Here is a 19040-nt window from a genome sequence, read left to right as displayed (position 1 = left end):
TGTAAGAAATAATTCTGTTTATTGATTAGAAGATGGTATAAAATTACAGCACTCTGCAGGCATTTGGGGCTTTCTGGAAGGGACATGCGACGCTGGGCTCTAGCAGAAGATGGTATGGAGATGTGGGCCACAGGGCGCTGGCGCCCGTCCTGGGCAGTTAAGGGATTTGTACCCCCAGCACAGACGCTGGTGTGAGAGAGAAGCATCGGTCCTGGCCTCTGGGAACAAAGGACGTAGGCAGTTTGGGTCATCAGGCCACGCCACGCTTGGTAACTCTGTCCTATCCACACGGACAGGGAGGTTAGGCGCTGGCGCTCCCCATCGGTCGTGGTAGATTCGGGTTGTTCGGTGCAACGCTCGCTCTTCCCACCGAAGGCGGGAAGGGCAACAGGCACGTCGGTTTGGGAGGCCGGCAGAAGATGGCGTGCGTTTGGCTCAGGTCGTCATGCTTCCAGGTCCGTGGCGGGCTGCCACACGTGGCAGCGGTGGGCTGGGGCGCGTGGGTGACGGGTGTGCTCTACTAAGCTGAAGCAGAGGGGCCGTCCTCGGGGCAGCAGCGTGAGGCAAGGAGCATGCTTCCAATATCGTCTGGTCTCTCTCCGGGAGAGGGAGGAGGGAGAGCTGGCCATCAGAGACCGAGCCGCAGGGTGCTGGGCTCCACTGGAGGTCCTTGGTGGAGGCTTCTTCCAAAGTGGAGCAGGCCTCTCTGCCCAGGAGTCAGTGTGTCAGACTGGAAGGGGGGCAGATCACGGTGTTCAGGGGTGGGCTTCGTCCAAGGTCTCCGAGAGCCGGATGGCTGTGTCCGCAGTCACATGACGTTTTGGAACAGCTGGAGGGACCTCATGATGTTGTCGTCCTGGGGAGGGGGGAGGGGGAAGGAGAGAATGGTTAGAATCCGGTGAGGCTCCTGCTGAGAAACTGTGATGAGCAAACTTCCAGCGTTGAGTCTCCTGGGCATGAAAAGCTCTGCCTTCCAGGCCTGAAGGACCGAGGGGAGTGAGGAATGGGACCTGAAAGATCAGCCCCTCCAGGTGAGGGGCACCTTCTCTGGCCCTAAGAAATTTGGAAGGAACAAATTATCCGGTGAAACCGTGAATGTTGCTTCTTGGAAGCAGCTCTGGGCAACTGCATTTGATCAAGTGGTTTTTCTGCATCTGCTAAGATGATGGCGTTTTTTCTTTTTTATTCTATCACATCATTCATTACACTGATTAATTCTTGAACATTAAACCAATCTAGCACTCCTGTAACAAACCCCATTTGTTCCTGATGCATTATGCGTTTTTACATATTGCTGGCTTCTATCTTTCACGTCCATATCCGGAAGGAATGTATACGCCTGAGTTGTTTTTTTTTTTAAAAATCTTGTAATGTCCTTGTCAAGTTACTATATTGGGTTATGATAGCCTCACACATCAAGTCGAGAGCTTCTTCTTTCTCTGCTCTTTGAGTTTGTATAAAATTAGCATCATTTTTTTCCCCTTTAAATGCTTGGGAGGGTTTACCAGTGAAGGCCTCTGAGCCTGCCATTTCCTCAGTGGGGACGTTTTAAATGACAGACTCCAATCTTGTTGGCAGGCATAACACTGTCCAGGTTTTCAGCTGGTTGTTTTGTTAGTTTGGATAAGTTGTATTTCATGGGCATGAAAATATTTTGAATTACAACGTAATGAAAATACGACGCCGGAATTTGGCGGCTGTGAAGCAGTATCCGAAGAAAACTTCTCTCTTTATATGTATACATCAGAAAAGAAAGGCTGAAAACCAGGGATGTCAACTTCCACCTCAAAAAGCGAGGTGAAAAGCTAGAAAACCAAATTAAAACAAAAAAGCAGGGGGAAGGAAACAATTTAGAGCCTACAGTGACGGGATAAACAGCAGAGTTATAGTAGAGAGAATCAACAAAGGCGAAAGCTGATTCTGGGTATGTGCACCTTCTAAAACGTTCTCGAACAGGGAGGGACAATTTCATGCTGTTTGAGTGTGGTGTGTGGGTTCTGGAGTCGGGCTGCCTGGAGTGGTTCAGGGCTTGGTTCTGTCCCCTACTGGAGGTAGCATTAGGCAAGTTCCTTAATCTCTTTGTGCCTCCATTTCTTCATGTGTAGAACGGTATCAATCACAGGATTCATTTGTACAGCAGGCTGTGAAAACCGATGAGTTAATTAATGAAGAGCTAAAGCAGTTAGTTGCTCATGTGGGAAACGGAATCGATTACAAAGCTGCTCAGCAAAGTTGTCACAGCCTGCTCCAGCACTGTGCTTAAAACTAGAACGGCGGAGTTCAACTCCCATCTCGGTCACAGAGTGTGTCTTCGCCGCGCCTCCGTATGCCCTTCTTTAAAATGGGTATGAGAACGAGAGCTGCTTTGCCTTTCATAATAATCAAAACTTCACAGTTCACCTGTTGAGGAGTAGCTGCTGGCCTGAACCTCCCCCACCCCACCCACATCTTGCTCTCTGGCTGCCTGTTAATTGGCTCAGGACCCCTGGACCAGCCAAAGATCCCTCAACTAACNTACAGTGATGGGATAAACAGCAGTTATAGTAGAGAGAATCAACAAAGGCGAAAGCTGATTCTGGGTATGTGCACCTTCTAAAACTTTCTCGAACAGGGAGGGACAATTTCATGCTGTTTGAGTGTGGTGTGTGGGTTCTGGAATCGGGCTGCCTGGAGTGGTTCAGGCTTGGTTCTGTCCCCTACTGGAGGTAGCATTAGGCAAGTTCCTTAATCTCTTTGTGCCTCCATTTCTTCATGTGTAGAATGGTATCAATCACAGGATTCATTTGTACAGCAGGCTGTGAAAACCAATGAGTTAATTAATGAAGAGCTAAAGCAGTTAGTTGCTCATGTGGGAAACGGAATCGATTACAAAGCTGCTCAGCAAAGTTGTCACAGCCTGCTCCAGCACTGTGCTTAAAACTAGAACGGCGGAGTTCAACTCCCATCTCGGTCACAGAGTGTGTCTTCGCCGCGCCTCCGTATGCCCTTCTTTAAAATGGGTATGAGAACGAGAGCTGCTTTGCCTTTCATAATAATCAAAACTTCACAGTTCACCTGTTGAGGAGTAGCTGCTGGCCTGAACCTCCCCCACCCCACCCACATCTTGCTCTCTGGCTGCCTGTTAATTGGCTCAGGACCCCTGGACCAGCCAAAGATCCCTCAACTAACAGGTTGGCAACTAGCAGAGGTCCTTTAGGGCGCTGCTGCAGGACGTAGGGCCAAGGTCGTAGGGCCAAGGTCGGTGAAGACTGGTCAGTTCTCAGGCCATTTAAGTTACTACCGAGTTAGAATGTCACACCGGATGGGGCCCCTCCGGGGTTGTCATGAGGTTTCTGCAATGAGCCTGAAACACAGTAGGTGCTCAGCATGTGTTCATAACGCCTCCCCTGCTTTCTCGTATTTGCAGTTCTCATGAGCGGAGCTCAGAGTGACTGCACGGCTCTGAAATAACGTGCGGGCAGAAACACACTTTTCGAACGTAGACGAGAGCAGTTAATTCCAGGTCAGTCTCTGGCAGGCCCTGGGGCCAGTCTGTCCTTTAGACGAATGTAAATGTGGTCCCAATACAACACAATAAAAAAGAATGTGGTCCAAGGACCAGCAGCATCAGCATCACCTGGGAGTGGGGGAGTCAGAGAGGCAGCCCTTGAGCCCCAGCCCAGACGGACTGAATCAGGATGTGCGTGTTAACGAGAGCTTCAGCGAGGTTGGGTTGCACGTTGAAGTCTTAGAAGCATTGGTCCGAGGCACTGGTATAGAGAATGAAGATTTCTGGACCCCACCCCAGTTCTGGGGTCTCTGGGGTTGAGGCCTGGAAATGTACATTTCGAGGATCAGCCCAGGCGGTTCGCATGCGCACTGTAGTTGGAGAACCACAGCTTTCGATTTGTTCCCTAGCTCTTCCCCTGTCGTCTTGGGGCGGCGGGGGGGAGGGATGTCATCAAGCCAGAAGCAGGTTAAAAAAGGACCGTGTGCACATAGGTAGCTTCTAGCACATGTTTTGGTTTTTAAAATTAGAATGACAGAGTTCAACTTTGTCAACTATTGTAAACCATGTTGCTATGCATATTGGTATATGAGTGGATCAAAAACCTATGGTGCATTTACACAGTGGAACACTATGCAGCAGAAAGAAGGAAGGAGCTCCTGCCCTTCACAACAGCATGGATGGAACTGGAGAGCATTATGCTGGTGAAATAAGCTAGGTGGTGAGGGACAAATACCATAGGATCTTACCTTTGTCTGGAACCTAATCAACAAAACAAACAAGCAAGCAAAATATAACCGGAGACATGGAAATAAAGAACAAACTGACAGTAATCAGAGGGGAGGTGGGAGGGGATAATAGGGGGAAAAATAGAGGAAGGTCCATCAAGGAACATGTACAAAGGACACATGGACAAAGCCAAAGTGGGTAGGTTCAAGGGTGGGAGGTGGGGCTGTGGTGGGGTGAAAATGGAGACAACTGTACTTGAACAACAATAAAAAAAAAGGATGGCGTGACCCACTTGGGGAATCTATGGTTTCAGAGACCCCTCTGGGCTTTCACAACACACCCTGTGCCCCCATTGCTTCTTAGGCTCAGTCCGCGCTTGGCCAAGAGCAACGGCAGATTATTCCGGGGAGCGGGGAGGGATGGGATTCTGACTTAGTGCTGGTGGTGCTGGTGGCGCTGACCTGAGGGGTCACAGGTTTCTCATCCTTTCCCGTCTGCAGGCCACTGAGCCCCGACTCTCCTTTCCCAGATTTCGAGACATTGTGCCCCGAGGTCTCGCCTTACCTCCTGACAGGATTCAAGGAATTCGTCCAAAGTCACGATCCCATCTTTATTTTTGTCCATTTTCTGAAAGACACAGGAGGAAGCACTTTCAAGAACCTGGTAATCTGCATTTCGAACCTTGCCTTTTATTAACCACCGCGGCCCTGAGGATGTGGGTGGTGAGACAGTTCCACGCAGGCCCTGGGTACAGCGCTTCGACCCCCGTGAGAGCACGTTTCTTAAAATGTAAAGACACACTCCGACTCTCATCTCTTCATCGCCAGGCCAGTCTGCTGATACCCGTGCGTGGCTTCCGGGCTCTCCTACCCCGTGGATCTGGCAGAAACAACACCGGACGTGACGGCTCCTACTTCTGCCTCTGTCACTCACTGCGTGACCCCCTGCGTGGGTCTGTACGCCGCTGTGCCCCTCTGTTTTCCCATCTGCGGAGCGACAGGGTCAGACTGGAAGGAACTCTGGTGTTCCTGGGGACCCCACTGGGAGGCTCATTTTTCCCCACAGCACCGACAGATCCTGCCACTCTTCTACTCACGATGAACTCCGGCTTCCCACCCTCTATGGGACACGGATGAGGTCTTCAGCCTGAAGACCTCACGATCCATCCCACCTGGGTTTCCAACCTTATTTCCCTTCCTCTCTCGAGGCAGACGCTTACCACCTCCGCACATGTGCTCGACGGTGTCTCCTCTGTCGACTCGGACGCTCCAAAAATTTCTGTGGAACTTGGAGTCTATGTTGTGTATACTCCCCCGTTTTGTCCTACCGTGCACACCTGTCTGCTGGTGAGAGCGGCTAGTCCCAGACAAGAGCACGTTTGCAGGTCTCCTCTGCTTCCTACCATGTGTGGGACGGGTGGGACACGGACCGCCACTCAGACGCTGGGGGGGGGGGGGTGGCTGCTCTTGCACAGGTGCACACACTTACCTGGAAGAAGACGTCCACATGCTGCCTTGGAGTGTCTTCTTTGAGCACGGGATAGGTGTACTTGCCCATCATGTCGTAGATGGCTTTGACGATGTCCATCATCTCCTGCGCAGGGGACACGGAAGCACTCAGTGAGGGAACCATGGGGTCAGGCTCGCCTTTGGGGAGAGTCTGGGGCTCCTTACGCCCCTTACGAACGACAGTGATTACAAGGGCCTTCTACAGCTGATGAGAGGGAATTGGAAAGCAAGTCGGGGTGGGGGTGGGGCTGTATTCTGGGAGTCTCCTCCTAAAGAGAGGAGAGCGGGAAGTTCTCTTTGCCTCCAGAAGCCCATGGGTAGGATTCTTTCCTCCAGCACTCCCCACAGTGAGGGGTTACATGGGGATCGGAGTGGACGCCAGCTTTGGAAGACCCTCTTCCCACTCCATTAATTCCTTTGAACGGGTGAGCCTGTGTGGCTGCATTTGTACCAGGTGACCTGTCCCTGTGGCCACAAGTGACATTAATGACAGGTGACTAGAACAGAGGTGGACATCCGACTAAAGCTGAGTTACTCTGTATAATAGGATACATACCACTTTATAAAGTGATTTTTAATGGCCACCTGTATTTGCATTCTATGTATTTACAGGATTCAGGTAGCCCATCTGCTGAGAGGGGAGATCAGGGTTTGCACATTTCCAGGGTCATCCACTTTATCTTGAGCCTCTGGAACACCTAAGGAGCCCTCAAATGTATGCTGAGCAAATGTGTGGCTGAATGAGTGAGGAGTAAAAATTGGGGAGAACCTGGCAGGGCTGGGGCGAGGCTTGGAGCTCAGGATGCTATAGGACACTAAATCCACGCTCCCACTGAGACCCCGGGGTGCAGCAGACACTGAAGGGAGTTTCCAGATGGGCCGGTGGGTATTTCCCTGGCTGGACACCACGTGGGCTCCGGGGCGCTAGCCGTGTCAGACAGGGAAGGTTCGGAAATGATCTGTGATGATTTCTTTAGACAGCCATGCCCTCCACCACCCTTGTCCCCACGGGTTTGTTTGTAGGCAGAATATCTTGGGGCCTATACGATTCCTAAATGTTGTCTCTGCTTTGTTAAAAATCTCCCTCTTCTCTGGGTAATAACTGCAGAAACTATGTCGACGTTCTGTTTCTGCAGCTGTCAACGGTGAAATGCAAGCTCCCCCAGGCAGGTCCACTCTACACTGAAGTGAGTCACTCACTCCCGCAGTGACATGTGCCCTGGGTATGTGTGACCCAGTGGGGATGAAGGACTCTCCTGAACCCTTCCTCGGTGCCTGGGACAAGGGGAATGGGAGGTCAAAGGCGAGCTGCCTCATTTTGCCTGGCACCGGCTCTGTGGGCCCCAAGCAGGTCCGTCCTCACTCGGAAGGCCTCCCCGTCAGGACCTGGGCTGCTCCTGTCTACAGTAACCAGACACCTGCCCCGTGGCCCGCGCACGGCCCCGGCCACCGCGCACTCACCTCTCTGTTTATGTATCCGTCTTTATTGATGTCGTACAAATTAAACGTCCACCTTAGCTTCTCGTGGACGGTTCCCCTCAGTAAAATGGACAGAGCGGTTACAAAGTCCTGAGAAGGAGAAGAGGCGGGAGTGACGTTAACGCCAAGCCATCGGGTGGGCTGCAGTTCTGTGTTGGGGTCCAACCGTGACTGCTCTTATGCAGTGGTACCTCCCAGGTGCTCTGTCCCCGGAAGGATGTGGCCAGGCCCAGTGAAGAGCGCCCCCTCCCACCCCCATTCCCTGCCCTGCTTGGAGCCCTGTGTGTGCGGACGCCTCCAGGCCCAGGGAAACCCGGCCCCTGGGACTGCCGCATCTCATGGCTGCACTCGCTGCCCAGGTGGCCATGTCATCCTGTGGCCAAGAACGTGGACTCTGGGCACACCCTGTCTGAGTTCAAATCCCTGCTTTACTGTTCGGCCTTGGGAAACTCACTCCACTTCTCTGCCTTCCATACAAGATAGCCCCCTACCTTGTATGGTTATCTCGAGGATTCAGTGAATTAATACATGCAAAGCACTGTGTGCAGAGCCTGCCGCAGGGTGAACTCTGTGTGAAATGGTTACCATTGGTCCCTGGAGGCCTGGAGCCCCCGGAGGGCAGGCACAGTGGCTGCCGCTTCTCCCTGTATTCAGGAGGCGCTGGTTAAATGGACGCAGGTTTCTGTGTCTTTGACTGAGAGCATCCGATGCTCCTACCCTTTCCCCAACACCCTGGGATGTAGAGGGAGAGGAGAAGGGTGCCTGGGAAGTCCCAGAGACACACGTACCTCGAACTTCACGGAGCCAGTCTGGGTGGTGTCGAAGGCATGGAAGAGGTGATGGGCGTACGTGCTGGCGTCTGCAAGGCAGAGAAGGAGAGGCGGGTGATGGGGGCAGAAGCTCTGCAGAGGGGGTGAGGCCGCTTCCAGCCACGAGGGAGAGAAGAGGACAGGGCTGGGGGGCAGAAAGGAGCTGCCTCTGCGGAGAGGAGCCTGGGCCTGTCTGTCAGTCCTGGGGTTAGATGGCAAGTTCTAGCCAGAGCGAGACAGGCCCTCACCTGTCCGACTAGCCACCCCCAGAGAAGGGCCTGCCGCTTGTCTGTGTGTGGTTCTGGTGGGGGAAGGACACAGCGACTGCATGGAGATGCTCTTCCGGGTGGCGGGGCAATGCACTTGGTCTAGGTGGCAGCTCTGTCCCTGCATCCCAGGCGCCTGCAGGCCCCTGGTGCAGCCTCTCTGAGCTTCACTCGCCTGGCTCTGTGCAACGGAGCTGGACAGGAGTCAGACCTGTCTCTGGATGTTTCTGGAAAATCATGTTACCCTCTTCACCAAGTCACATCGTCAGAGCCTCCAAGCCCAGCACACAGTCCAAACTCAGTGAGGAATGGCTCAAGAGAACTCATCCATCGGCCACTCTGGGGCCCGACGGGGACGAAGCTGCCCCCCAACTTGGGCAGGGCCCCATGCAGGGTCCCACACCCCAGAGGCTCCTGCGGCCGCCAAGCTGTGCTTGGGACGCTTGGGTCTCTGTTTCGTCAGGGTCCAGGAAGGGCCCCATGGGAGATAGCTCCTGGGGACAAAGTGTAAGACAGTATGTGACACGTGGAAGCCAGAGGAAGAGCCACAATGTCACAGGCTCATGGGACGAGAGGGGACTCCCACGGGGGCAGCAGGGTCCCTGGTGGAATACTCTCGCTCACCCAGATTTATAAACACAGCCCCCTGCTCCCTGCGGCTTTTGGATTTGTTTATTTTATGGCCTCTGGTATTGACTAAAGTTTCTTTTCCAAAGTCCTGACTTGCCTCAGCCGCTGTCAGGAAGAGAATGGAGGGCGTGGGGCACAAGCATGGCGCAGACATGGCGAAGCTTGACATCAGCTGCTCAGAGACCTCGCCCGGGCCTGGCCCCACTGTCACTGCCTGAGGGCCCAGCCTCTCTGAAGCCGGGATCGCACCACCTGCCTCCTAGAGCCCTGTGACACTCCTGAGACGGCCCTCTCAGCCCCTCCTCTTCCTCCCCTCCCCCACGGGCAGGGTCCATTTTCAGAGCCCTTTCCTGCTGGCGCTTCAGTGAGCTCCGCATCTTGTGATACGGAAGGCATCTTGCTCCGCTCCCCGATGTTGAGGAGGAGGCAAGAGACAAGGAGCATGAATTTGGACAAAGAAAGGCTGCCCCCCAAAGAGGGGGCCGGGCGGGATCTTTTTCGAGGTCGGACTCACCTCCATGAGGGAAAAACTGCGCGTAGATCTGCTTGAACGTCTCCTCGTTGACCACGCCGCTGGGGCACTCCTGCGTGAGGGGGACAGAGTCAGTGGGGGTGTCCCCCCTGGGGGAGTAGCCTGGGCCCAGCCTCGGAGTCTAGGGGTCCTCATGACTGCTGGTGGAGGGACTTCTACGTCCCTGAGGTGAGTGGCCGGAAGGCAGCCGAACCTTTGGATGGAAATTGCTTTGCAAAATGAACCCTCCCCACAGAATGGGCCCTGGTGGTCGGGATGGGAAGAGTTTGCACCTGGGGATGAGGAAGGCTGGGGTTTGGTTCCCGGCTCAGCCCTTTCTACGCCTTGTGACTTTGAATGAGTCAGTCTCTGATCTTCAACGTCCTTGGCTGTGAAATGGGGCTAACAGGACCTTCCCAGCAAGGCTATCGTGAGGTTCAAAGAATGGGAAATGTGGGGAATTAACACACCGGTGTCCTGGCTCACATGTCAGCCTCCGTCTGCATGGTTAGCAGCCGACCTAAGCCCTGGTATTTCTGAGGCACCAACCACACTGACAGTGCGCGTGGGTTACGTAGAAGCCGTAAGCCATCCTCACCAGCAGTCCTTCTTTCCAGCCAGGGCATCCTGCTCTCATGGCCCCGATGTAACATGGACCCTTTTCCTTTCACACCGATAGGTAAGGAAAAGCCCCCCTAGTGGGTCCCCTTGGCACCCAGCAGGGGCTGAGACCCAGGGAAGCCCTACCCGGGCCTCGGAGGCCGCGAGGGTCCTTACATTTTTGAAGCCTCGATAAAGGACCTGCAGCTCCCGCTTGGTGAAGTTTGTCTGGGCCTCGAGCTGCGCCAGTCCCTCAGGCCGATGGCAGACCATGGTCATTTCCAACTCATCTTCGATCTTGTCTGGAACCAGAGGGGACGGCGTTGGAAGGGTGGCCTCGGGGGGGGCCCCTTGTCAGACCAGACTCGGGGCTGGCACAAGGGTGGTGTTGTAATCGGGGTCAGAGGGTGGTGGGCTGGGACCACACTGCGGTCGGCCTTCCCCCCTGGAAGCCCCGCCCAGCCACCTTCTGTCTCTCACAGTCAGCCCACCCTTCGCCCCAGGTGTGTCGGACACCAGGTGAGGACGCTTCAGCGCTGGACAGAAACGCGCTCTGAGTGGAGACGGGGGCAGAAGTGCTAAAAATCAGCCCACGTGAGGGCATTTCCCTTCCTTTGGAAATAATATCTTTGCATATTCAGTTCGCTGCCCACTGAACAGCTGGGTGTTCTAGAGACACAGGTAAATGAGCAGACTGATCAACCCCCTCATGCAAAGGGAAACAAACCTGTTTAAAAAACAGGGAGTGAGCTCTCACCGTTTGGGACGAGAGAAAGGCTAGTGCAATTTAGCAAAATGTTCAGATTAGAGCATTCAATATCCACTTGAGAGTCTGAGCGTGTTTCTCAGTACCGTTTGGGAATACTCACTAGCCGTACATAATGGGAAACCAACTCGAACGGGAGCCAGTCCATATAAATAAAAACTCTGGCATTGAAGGGCTCTCAGCACAGCTGTCTTGAGGGGTGGTTGAACGACAACGCAATGTAATTTTCCACCAGAAATCTGGGAAGCGTCAGTGAATTAAAGCGAGAACTCGGCCCATCTCCTATTGGAGGATCCCCAGATCCAAATTGCTGGACCTCACAGTGTCCCCCCGCCATCAAAGCAGGGCGCGTGTGTGTTCTCCTCGGGGCCCTGCCAGAGCGCATCCTATAAATTTACTCCAATCAAGAACCGATTACCAGCTAACCTCCTCTGCTCACTGTTGTCCTGCAGATGTTCCCCGATCCATGTATTGAACGGCTGTAAATCTGGCAAGAACAGTGACGCGGTGCGCTGGCCACAGAGAGTGAGCGCAGGCTGTCTCTACCTGAGAGAACGGGGCGGCGGCAGGTGCGTGGCTCTGTGGGTCGCTTTAGTCAGTGTCTTTGCCTCGCTTTCCCTTTGATACTCCGATTCCAGCAGGAAAGGAATCCTGCAAAGTGAGCTTGAATCTCGGACCTTTTCCTAAGGGGACGGACCTTTGGCTAAGTTTCCAAGGGAGGGGCGGAGGAATTTGGTAACAATACTCACTACCGTATCCCCGCTGGGGGTCAGGCGGATTGTCCAACAAACAGAGGGTTCTCTGTTGATGCCACAGAGCTGCCCGTGGCCACTTTCTTACCATCCTTACAATCCTTACAGAGGCTTTAATTGTTGTCGTGTTTGTAGCTAACAAGGAGCAATTCCAGACGAACGACAACCCCCCACCTAAATCTAATTCAGAATCCTCACAGACATTTAACGCATTTTTAAACTATAACTCAGATTGTTGGTTGAATTCAGTGTTAGACTGAAGAGCAAGTTGATTTGAAAAAAATGCAGCTATTGAACACGGAGAAGAGGTAAAAGTTAAAATGTAAGTAAGGACGACAAAAATGTATTCTTGGGAGAAATGGGGTCAATTTAAGACATCTAGTATGCGTTCCAAGTTTATCTTACCTAGAAGCTTCAAAGATACTTTTTACAACATTGTGTTTTTTCTATTCACCTCCTTGTGACTGAATCCCGCACGAGCTCAGAGAAATCCATCTCTTTGCAGGAGTTCGAGAAGCCGTGATTCAGAAACTGCTCTCACTTGCCATCTCTTTGATTAAAAATGCACAGAGTAATTATTGGAATACCGACTGTTAAACTCGCTTCATTAAGGGAGACCTGGACTTTATTAATAAATGATTTGTTCGCCACCTGGGCAGCAGGATCCATTTCCATGTCAGACGGACTCTGGGATGCCCGAGGATCTGACGCCAAGCTTGGTCTTGTCTCCCTGGTCATTGCCCTCTCCTTGCCTGGCTGCGGGGGGCGTCCGCCGTGGAAGGACATCCCCGTCTCTGGGGCTCCAGATGCCGGGAAGTANTGTTAAACTCGCTTCATTAGGGAGACCTGGACTTTATTAATAAATGATTTGTTCGCCGCCTGGGCAGCAGGATCCATTTCCATGTCAGACGGACTCTGGGATGCCCGAGGATCTGACGCCAAGCTTGGTCTTGTCTCCCTGGTCATTGCCCTCTCCTTGCCTGGCTGCGGGGGGCGTCCGCCGTGGAAGGACATCCCCGTCTCTGGGGCTCCAGATGCCGGGAAGTAGCCCCCGCGTGGGCACCTGGGGCTTTCACCAGCGGGCCTCGATTTCTCTTTCTTACTGTTTCATAGTAAGCATGAGAGTTTACATCATAGACCAATGCACACATACCTACCTACCTATCAGCCAAAATTTTATGAAATGTTTTGAAGGGAAATATTTATGAAGTCATTCCTTCCCTCCCTCATGTGAGATGCACCGTGTTGTCAATTTTAATCTCTGTCTTTGTGAACCGTGCTGACTGTGCCTGCCATGTGTCGCGCGTGAAGATCGAATGGAAACCACTAATTTGTGTATTTATTTTTCTTCTTTTGGCGGCGACCTTCTGGGGTGCCCACACCAGGCACCCCCTTTTGCACTCCAGCTCCCCTTCCCTTTGCTTGGGCGCCTTGTGGATTGGCCACTGTAAACACAGTCTGAAGACACGTCAAAGGGGCCGCAGAGCTTTCCGTCCCCCTGCCCCCAGACCCCCTGGGTGATTTCCAGGGGGTCCAGGAGGGTGGCCCAGGTCCTTGGGTGGAGGAAGAGGAAACAGGACGAATGGGCAGGAAGTCTGCTTGCCAGTCTCTTTGGAGGTTTGTTAAGAGTCTCCGAGGCTACATGTTGCTCCTTGTCACTACTTTTGTCATTAAAAATAATGATGAGCCCGTTACCAAGTCAGACTGGGTTTGCATGACAGGAAGTTAACCTAGAGCTTTCACACTGCGGTGATAACCACACAGGAATGGTGAATTAAATTATCTTCTGTTTGTAAAGTACTTCTCATTTGTCAAATGTGTCTGTGCCCCTGACCCTGGTGGGTGGTGGCGAGGGGGGGACCACGGCCTCCGGCATCCATAAGATCAGGAAGATGGGAGCGCTGAGTGACAAGGTTCTCCATGTGGGAGCAGCTTAGAAAGTGGGGGGCCATTAAGAACAAGCAACTGGGGAGGGGCGGGGGACTCCCGGCTGAAGGAGAAGCTGGGGAAGATGACTCAGACTAAGTGGGCCCTCGAGTTTTGGGTGGCAGGCTCTTCTGGGTGCGGAGGAAGGCTGTAGACCCTCAGGGAACAAAATGCCCCAGTCTCGGTGTTTGGCCCATGTTCTCAGACACTTCCTGTGTCTGTTAAACACACGGAGCCCACGTTAATAATGGCTTGTAGCTCAGGTCCTTAAATGGCTTTGCTTGAGTCCTCAGTCACACTGACAGGTGGTGACAGGACTGGACTGAGAAGCCATCGGGTCCAGGGTCTCCCCTATAGATGTCGCTTTCATGCGCCCCCTACAATGGCTTCTGCTTTCCTTGAGCACAAACTGCAAATTGGTTTGTAACAAACCTACAGTGGTCCTGTCCCCAGCCAGCTCTGGCCCAAGTACAGGTTAGACTGTGGGTAGTGGGGGACCCACGCCTTTGATCTTCCTAGTGAGGTGCTTCCTCTGTTAGGCCCATGGCCATGGCCATGACCATGCCCATCTCCTTCCTTAGAACTGAAAAACAGTTTCTCCATCCTGGGGTCTCTGGGTTGGACTTTCTTCCTACCCACCTGGTCTTGAAGTTATAAAACAGTGTCTCTTGGCATAGATACAGCCCCAAACATAGGTCTTGCTTGGCCCATAAAATGTGTTCTGGCTTTTTTTTTTGGAATGAACTGCCAGTATTTGAAGATGAGGGACGCATGCACACACTTGGATTTCTGATTCTTCGTGGAAAATGGGATTGTCCGACAACTCCGGTCTCAGGTTGTCCCAAAGCAGTAGTTTATGATAGGGGAAGTGGCCGTCTCCTCTGGGGCTCACTCTATCTGCTGCTTGGGGCTCACGCCCTCCCCTCACCCCCCCTTCCTGGCTCCAGAAGCATTTCCGCTTTTTGGGTCTGACCTGTGCTCCTTACCTCACCCTGCCGACCTTCCTCCCGCCTCACCCCACTCCGTCTTCACCGTCTCTCTCCCTCACTGTTGGTTCAACACAGCCCCCTTTGTTTTACAAATGGATTGGAGCAATTACATGAAGTAAATACAATAATAAGAGATAAAACAATAAGAAAAACTGCCTCAGAAAACGTGGATTAGATCAGAAGGCCAAGATCGCAGGGAAAAAGAGGACGTAGAAATGCAGGTCACTGCACTTGACCGCACACTGACTCTGAGATCTTACATACACGTGATTGCCCACGAGAGGAATACATCTCAGTTGCATGGGGAGAAGCAGAGCGTTTCCTATCACTTCTGTCTAAAAGAGTGTCTCCAACAGTCTCTGTATAGGTGGGGTTTGTTAGCAAGACTAATCACAAAGCACAAACGCGTGATTAAATAGCTCCTCCTTTGAAAGTAACGTGACCAAGGTAGTCGAGTTAGTTTAAACTTTTTTACCTCTCTGATACTGGTAATACCACCAGGCGAGGTCTAGGAAAAAGTGAGAAAACATTTTACCAAATCCATTCATCAGAAAAGCAAACCACACTTTGATTTCCCGAGGCGGCGGCTCCTCTCTGAGGGTGTTCCAGTCGCCATCCAGCTCGGCTCGGGTGGAGACGTCGTGGAGCGGAGCTGGGCTGACCTCCTCCCTGTCCTTTTTCCCAAGGTCAGAACAGGCAAGAGCAATCGGTCGCCTCGCAGTGCCCGCGGCGCCCAGCAGGGGGCTCACTGAGCATGCCCGCAGCCATGCAGCCATGCAGCAGAAGAGATGGGATGGCATGGGGCAGAGGATGCACGGATGTGGATGGGCCTTGGAAACACCCGCACGTTTGGCCGAAGGGTGGCTTATAGATAGATACTTTCCGCAAAGGATGCCCCATCTCCGCTACTTGGTGATTTGAAGCTGACTCTTTATTCATTTATTCAACAACTATCAATGAAGCATCTACTATGCGTACAGCGAGAAGTAGGCTTACAGCTGCCCCATCCTGTACATCAGTGAATGAAACAACTCTGTCCCCTGCTCTCACCGAGCCTAAGACCCACAAAGTCTGCTTCTCTCGTCCCTTCTCAAGCAGATGAGTAATAAAGAGGCAGAAAAGGGACAATGCCATTGAATAGGGGGACCTGTGGGCAGAGTGGACGCAGGCAGAGTCCCCTGCGATGCCGAGTGTGAAACGAGACAGTGCATCTAGCCCCAGAATATTCCCCAGAGCACCAAGAGTTGGGGGGCCCCAAGTCCCAGAGAATGGGAAATAGGGGCTCTATTTGCTGCTCTCCCCCGGGAGTCTATTTGGGGGCCAGCCTGGGGGTCCTCTGTAGGCGATTACTGAACTCCTTCCTGTCCCTCCAGCACCCCTGCATACAAAGTGGGGGACAGCCTGGCCACCGCCTTGGTCACTTGCACCTGCAACCTCCCATAGGGGGGCTATTTCCCCGCTCCCTCTAAACTCGGTGCTCTAGGTAAGGATTCACTGCCATTTCTGCTCATTTCCTGACCTGAGTTTCACAGGAGAAACTCACTTTGCTGGAGTTAGTCGCCCTCTTTTACCGCTCTGATTAAGTGGCATTTGTATTTATTTTCTCCAACAGACTTTACTCTTAGAGCAGTTTTAGGTTTACAGGAAATGCTGAGCGTCCCACCCACCCACCCTCAACACCCTCATAGTCTCCCCTGTTAGTAATGTCTTGCTTTGGCATATTTGCTACAACCGAGGAAACAAAATAGGCAGATTCTCTTTTTAACTGAAGTCCACAGCTTACATTAGCGTTCACTCTTTGTGTGGTACAGTCTACGGGGTTTGACAAAAGCACAGTGTCCTGTATCCCACAGAACAGTTTCACGGCCCTAAAAGTGCTTAGGGAGCATGTTCATAGAGCCATGTCTCCGAACATGGGGTGGCCTTCTCTGGCAGGCCCGGGAGAGGGGCGAAGGACGCCGCGTTCTCAGACTGGCAGAGAGGCACACGCATGGACCAGGGATCGCAGCCCAGATGCTCAGGGCAGCGGGTGGGCCACTTGGATGAGGCAGGCGATGGGCGCACAAGCGCAGAGAGCTGCACCGACCGGGGGACCACTGCCCCATGCTACAAAGTGGCTCAGCGAGTTGTTGTCACGTGGAACTCGTGCCCAGGGAGGCCAGATGGTTCCATTTTTCAAGGGTTGCTACAACTGGAAATCATATTGTGATGCCCCCGTGTTATCCACGAGTTTAACATTTACAACTTACAGCTGCACAGACTGTAGTGCTCCCGTTTGTCGGGTGGCGTGGACCGATGGTGGGAAACTCTGCGTTGGCAAATCGTTCTAAGCAATGGGGCTTTGACTAAGACGTTGGGAGCAGAGAGGAGGAAGCCGTTCACTAATGCCTCCTGGACAGCAGGGGGCCGGGCAGGGGGCAGGGTCGGCTTCAAGAGGGGGAGGTGACATTTTCCCTGAGTCTTGAAGGAAGAGGGGATAAGCCACCAGCCTAGGCAAAAGCGCAGAGACCAAATGACAGGGAAGGGACGGCAGGCTCCTGTGACGGAGCTGGCCCCTCAGTGAGAACCAGACAAGGAGAACGAAAAACAAGTGAAACCCTGTCTGGAGGCACTGGAAGCTACTGGCATGGCCTGCGCTTTGGGAGCCGTGGTTCCGGAGGAAAGAGAAACTCATTAAAGTGGGCCTGACAGTCAAGGCTGCTTTTCAACTCGACACGGATGCTGATTTCTACGTGGCATGGGTAACGAGGCTGAGGGATCGAGCAGAAGGAGTCTGCTAAGAGCAAGGACCAGGAGCCTGGGAAGACAAGAACTGGATCAGGACCGGAGGGGCCAAGACCAGCAGGACCACAGAGCAATGAGCCCATAGCCTGGGCTGCTCACTTCCTGATGGCATTTGCTAATTTCTAGGTGACAGGTCAAGAGAAACTGAGACTGAGCCGAAGCCAAAAGGTTGCAAAGCCAACCGGGGTTTTCAGCAGGCTTGCAAAGATACGTGGGGAAGTTTCAACACAGGCGAGCAGTCTTCTGATAAAAACCGAACCCTACCTGAATGCTACTGACACGCACAAGGATGCAGGAAAGGTCGAAGGAAAAGGACGGAAAAGAGTACAGGATGCAAACCCAAATCAGGAAGAGCCAGCGTGGCCATTTTCACAGCAGATTACACAGACTTCCAGGTGAGAAACTTCGCTAGAGAGGAAGAGAGCATTTTCGTAAGATACAACAATTTTCAGTTAGTATGCACTAATAACATAGCTTCAAAATATATGTGAAGGCTGACAAAACTAAAATGAGAGACAGAAAATTTATAATCATAACTGGAGGTTTACAGGCCCCTCTCCAGTAACTGACGACACAGAAAGGTCAGTAGGAATATAGACCACACACGCGGCATCATGAATGAACCCGGCCCCACCGACACGTGTAGGGCTCTGTACCCAGCACGCACAGAACACACCACATGTCCTTTTCAAGGTCACACAGGACATTCGCCGACACCGACCACTTCCTGGGTCATAAAGCCCCTCTCGACAGAGTCCAAAGAATGGAAAACATTCAAAACGTTTCCCGTCTGGAGTGGAATTAAGCAAGAAATCAAGAGCAAAAAGAAAATAAGGGAATCTCCCAGTGTTTGGAACTCGAGCGATACGGTTCTAATTCCTAAGTCACCCTGGTCTCGAAGAAGAAACCTCATGGAAATTAGCAAGTATTTTGAAGTGACTGACAATGAAAGCATGGCATGTGAAAACTGGGGGGTGCTGGTAAGACCATGCCTAGAGGCCAGTTTCAAAGAGCGTGATACACCCGAGATGCGAATAATGTAGGTGACCGTGCACATGACATTGGACACCGCGCTCCCTCTTGAAATTACATGTCTGGTGTTTCCAGTGTCCATTTTCAATGCCTCTGTTGGCTACACTGGAGACGATATCAGCAATATGCTGGCAGCTGACATCTCTATGATTGATGGCTTAACCCTGTATGACTGGGGGGTGAAGATCCTTGCTGGCGTCTCCACGGAGCAGAGACCGAAAGGAACTCCGTGTGGTTCCGAAGTGCAATTGGGAGGCTGGGAGTCCTACAGCCCAGGCCTGGAGCTGAGTTATAACCTCACCCAGACCCACCTGGAACAGACAGCTCTCATCAGCTCTGAACTCAGTGAACTTGACTATGAGCCCTGGGAGTGCCGGGCTGAGCTCCAGACAGGTTTTCGGTCTTCTTAGTTCAATAAAACTCAACTCCTGTTTTGCTCCAAGCCTTTGTTCTCTTACTCTTCAAACCCTCCTGCCCCTTCTGAGCAAAACTGAGTTTATACATTCTTCATTCATTTACACCTCAGTCTTGAAAATGTTGTAAAAAAAAAAAAACAACCAACCAACCAACCAAACAAACAAACAAATGAAAAACTCAGAATCCTACAATAAAAAAATCCTGGAGTGCTGCTACTTCATTAGGTAGGAGGTTTTCTAGACCCAATGACTTGAAAATTCTTTCACGGACAGCGTATTTCGGTTCTCCGACCTGTCCTCCCAGGTGAGACTGTGTGGGGAGGGGTGTCAGAGGCCGCCCGCAGCTCCTTGGGAGG

At 52.4% G+C, this 19040-nt stretch overlaps 1 protein-coding gene across 2 annotated transcripts in view; it reads right to left on the bottom strand.

Moving 5' to 3' along the window:
* KCNIP1 (potassium voltage-gated channel interacting protein 1) overlaps positions 1 to 19040 on the bottom strand; it is a 245608-nt gene continuing 226568 nt past the window's right edge. For both annotated transcript variants that reach the window (XM_037057752.1, XM_037057751.1), the window contains exons 2-8: positions 10197 to 10321; positions 9423 to 9492; positions 7992 to 8062; positions 7186 to 7293; positions 5705 to 5809; positions 4781 to 4843; positions 1 to 856 (exon numbers count right to left, since the gene is read on the bottom strand). In XM_037057752.1, the coding sequence (XP_036913647.1) occupies positions 809 to 856; positions 4781 to 4843; positions 5705 to 5809; positions 7186 to 7293; positions 7992 to 8062; positions 9423 to 9492; positions 10197 to 10321 (590 nt within the window). In that variant the 3' untranslated portion in view covers positions 1 to 808. The remainder of the gene's footprint in view (positions 857 to 4780; positions 4844 to 5704; positions 5810 to 7185; positions 7294 to 7991; positions 8063 to 9422; positions 9493 to 10196; positions 10322 to 19040) is intronic.

Source organism: Sturnira hondurensis, unplaced genomic scaffold (assembly GCF_014824575.4).
Source record: "Sturnira hondurensis isolate 20B ecotype Veracruz unplaced genomic scaffold, ASM1482457v3 Scaffold0009733, whole genome shotgun sequence".
Lineage (NCBI taxonomy): Eukaryota > Metazoa > Chordata > Mammalia > Chiroptera > Phyllostomidae > Sturnira > Sturnira hondurensis.
Note: the sequence above shows the minus strand (reverse complement) of the source record. Positions and strands in the feature narration are given on the sequence as shown.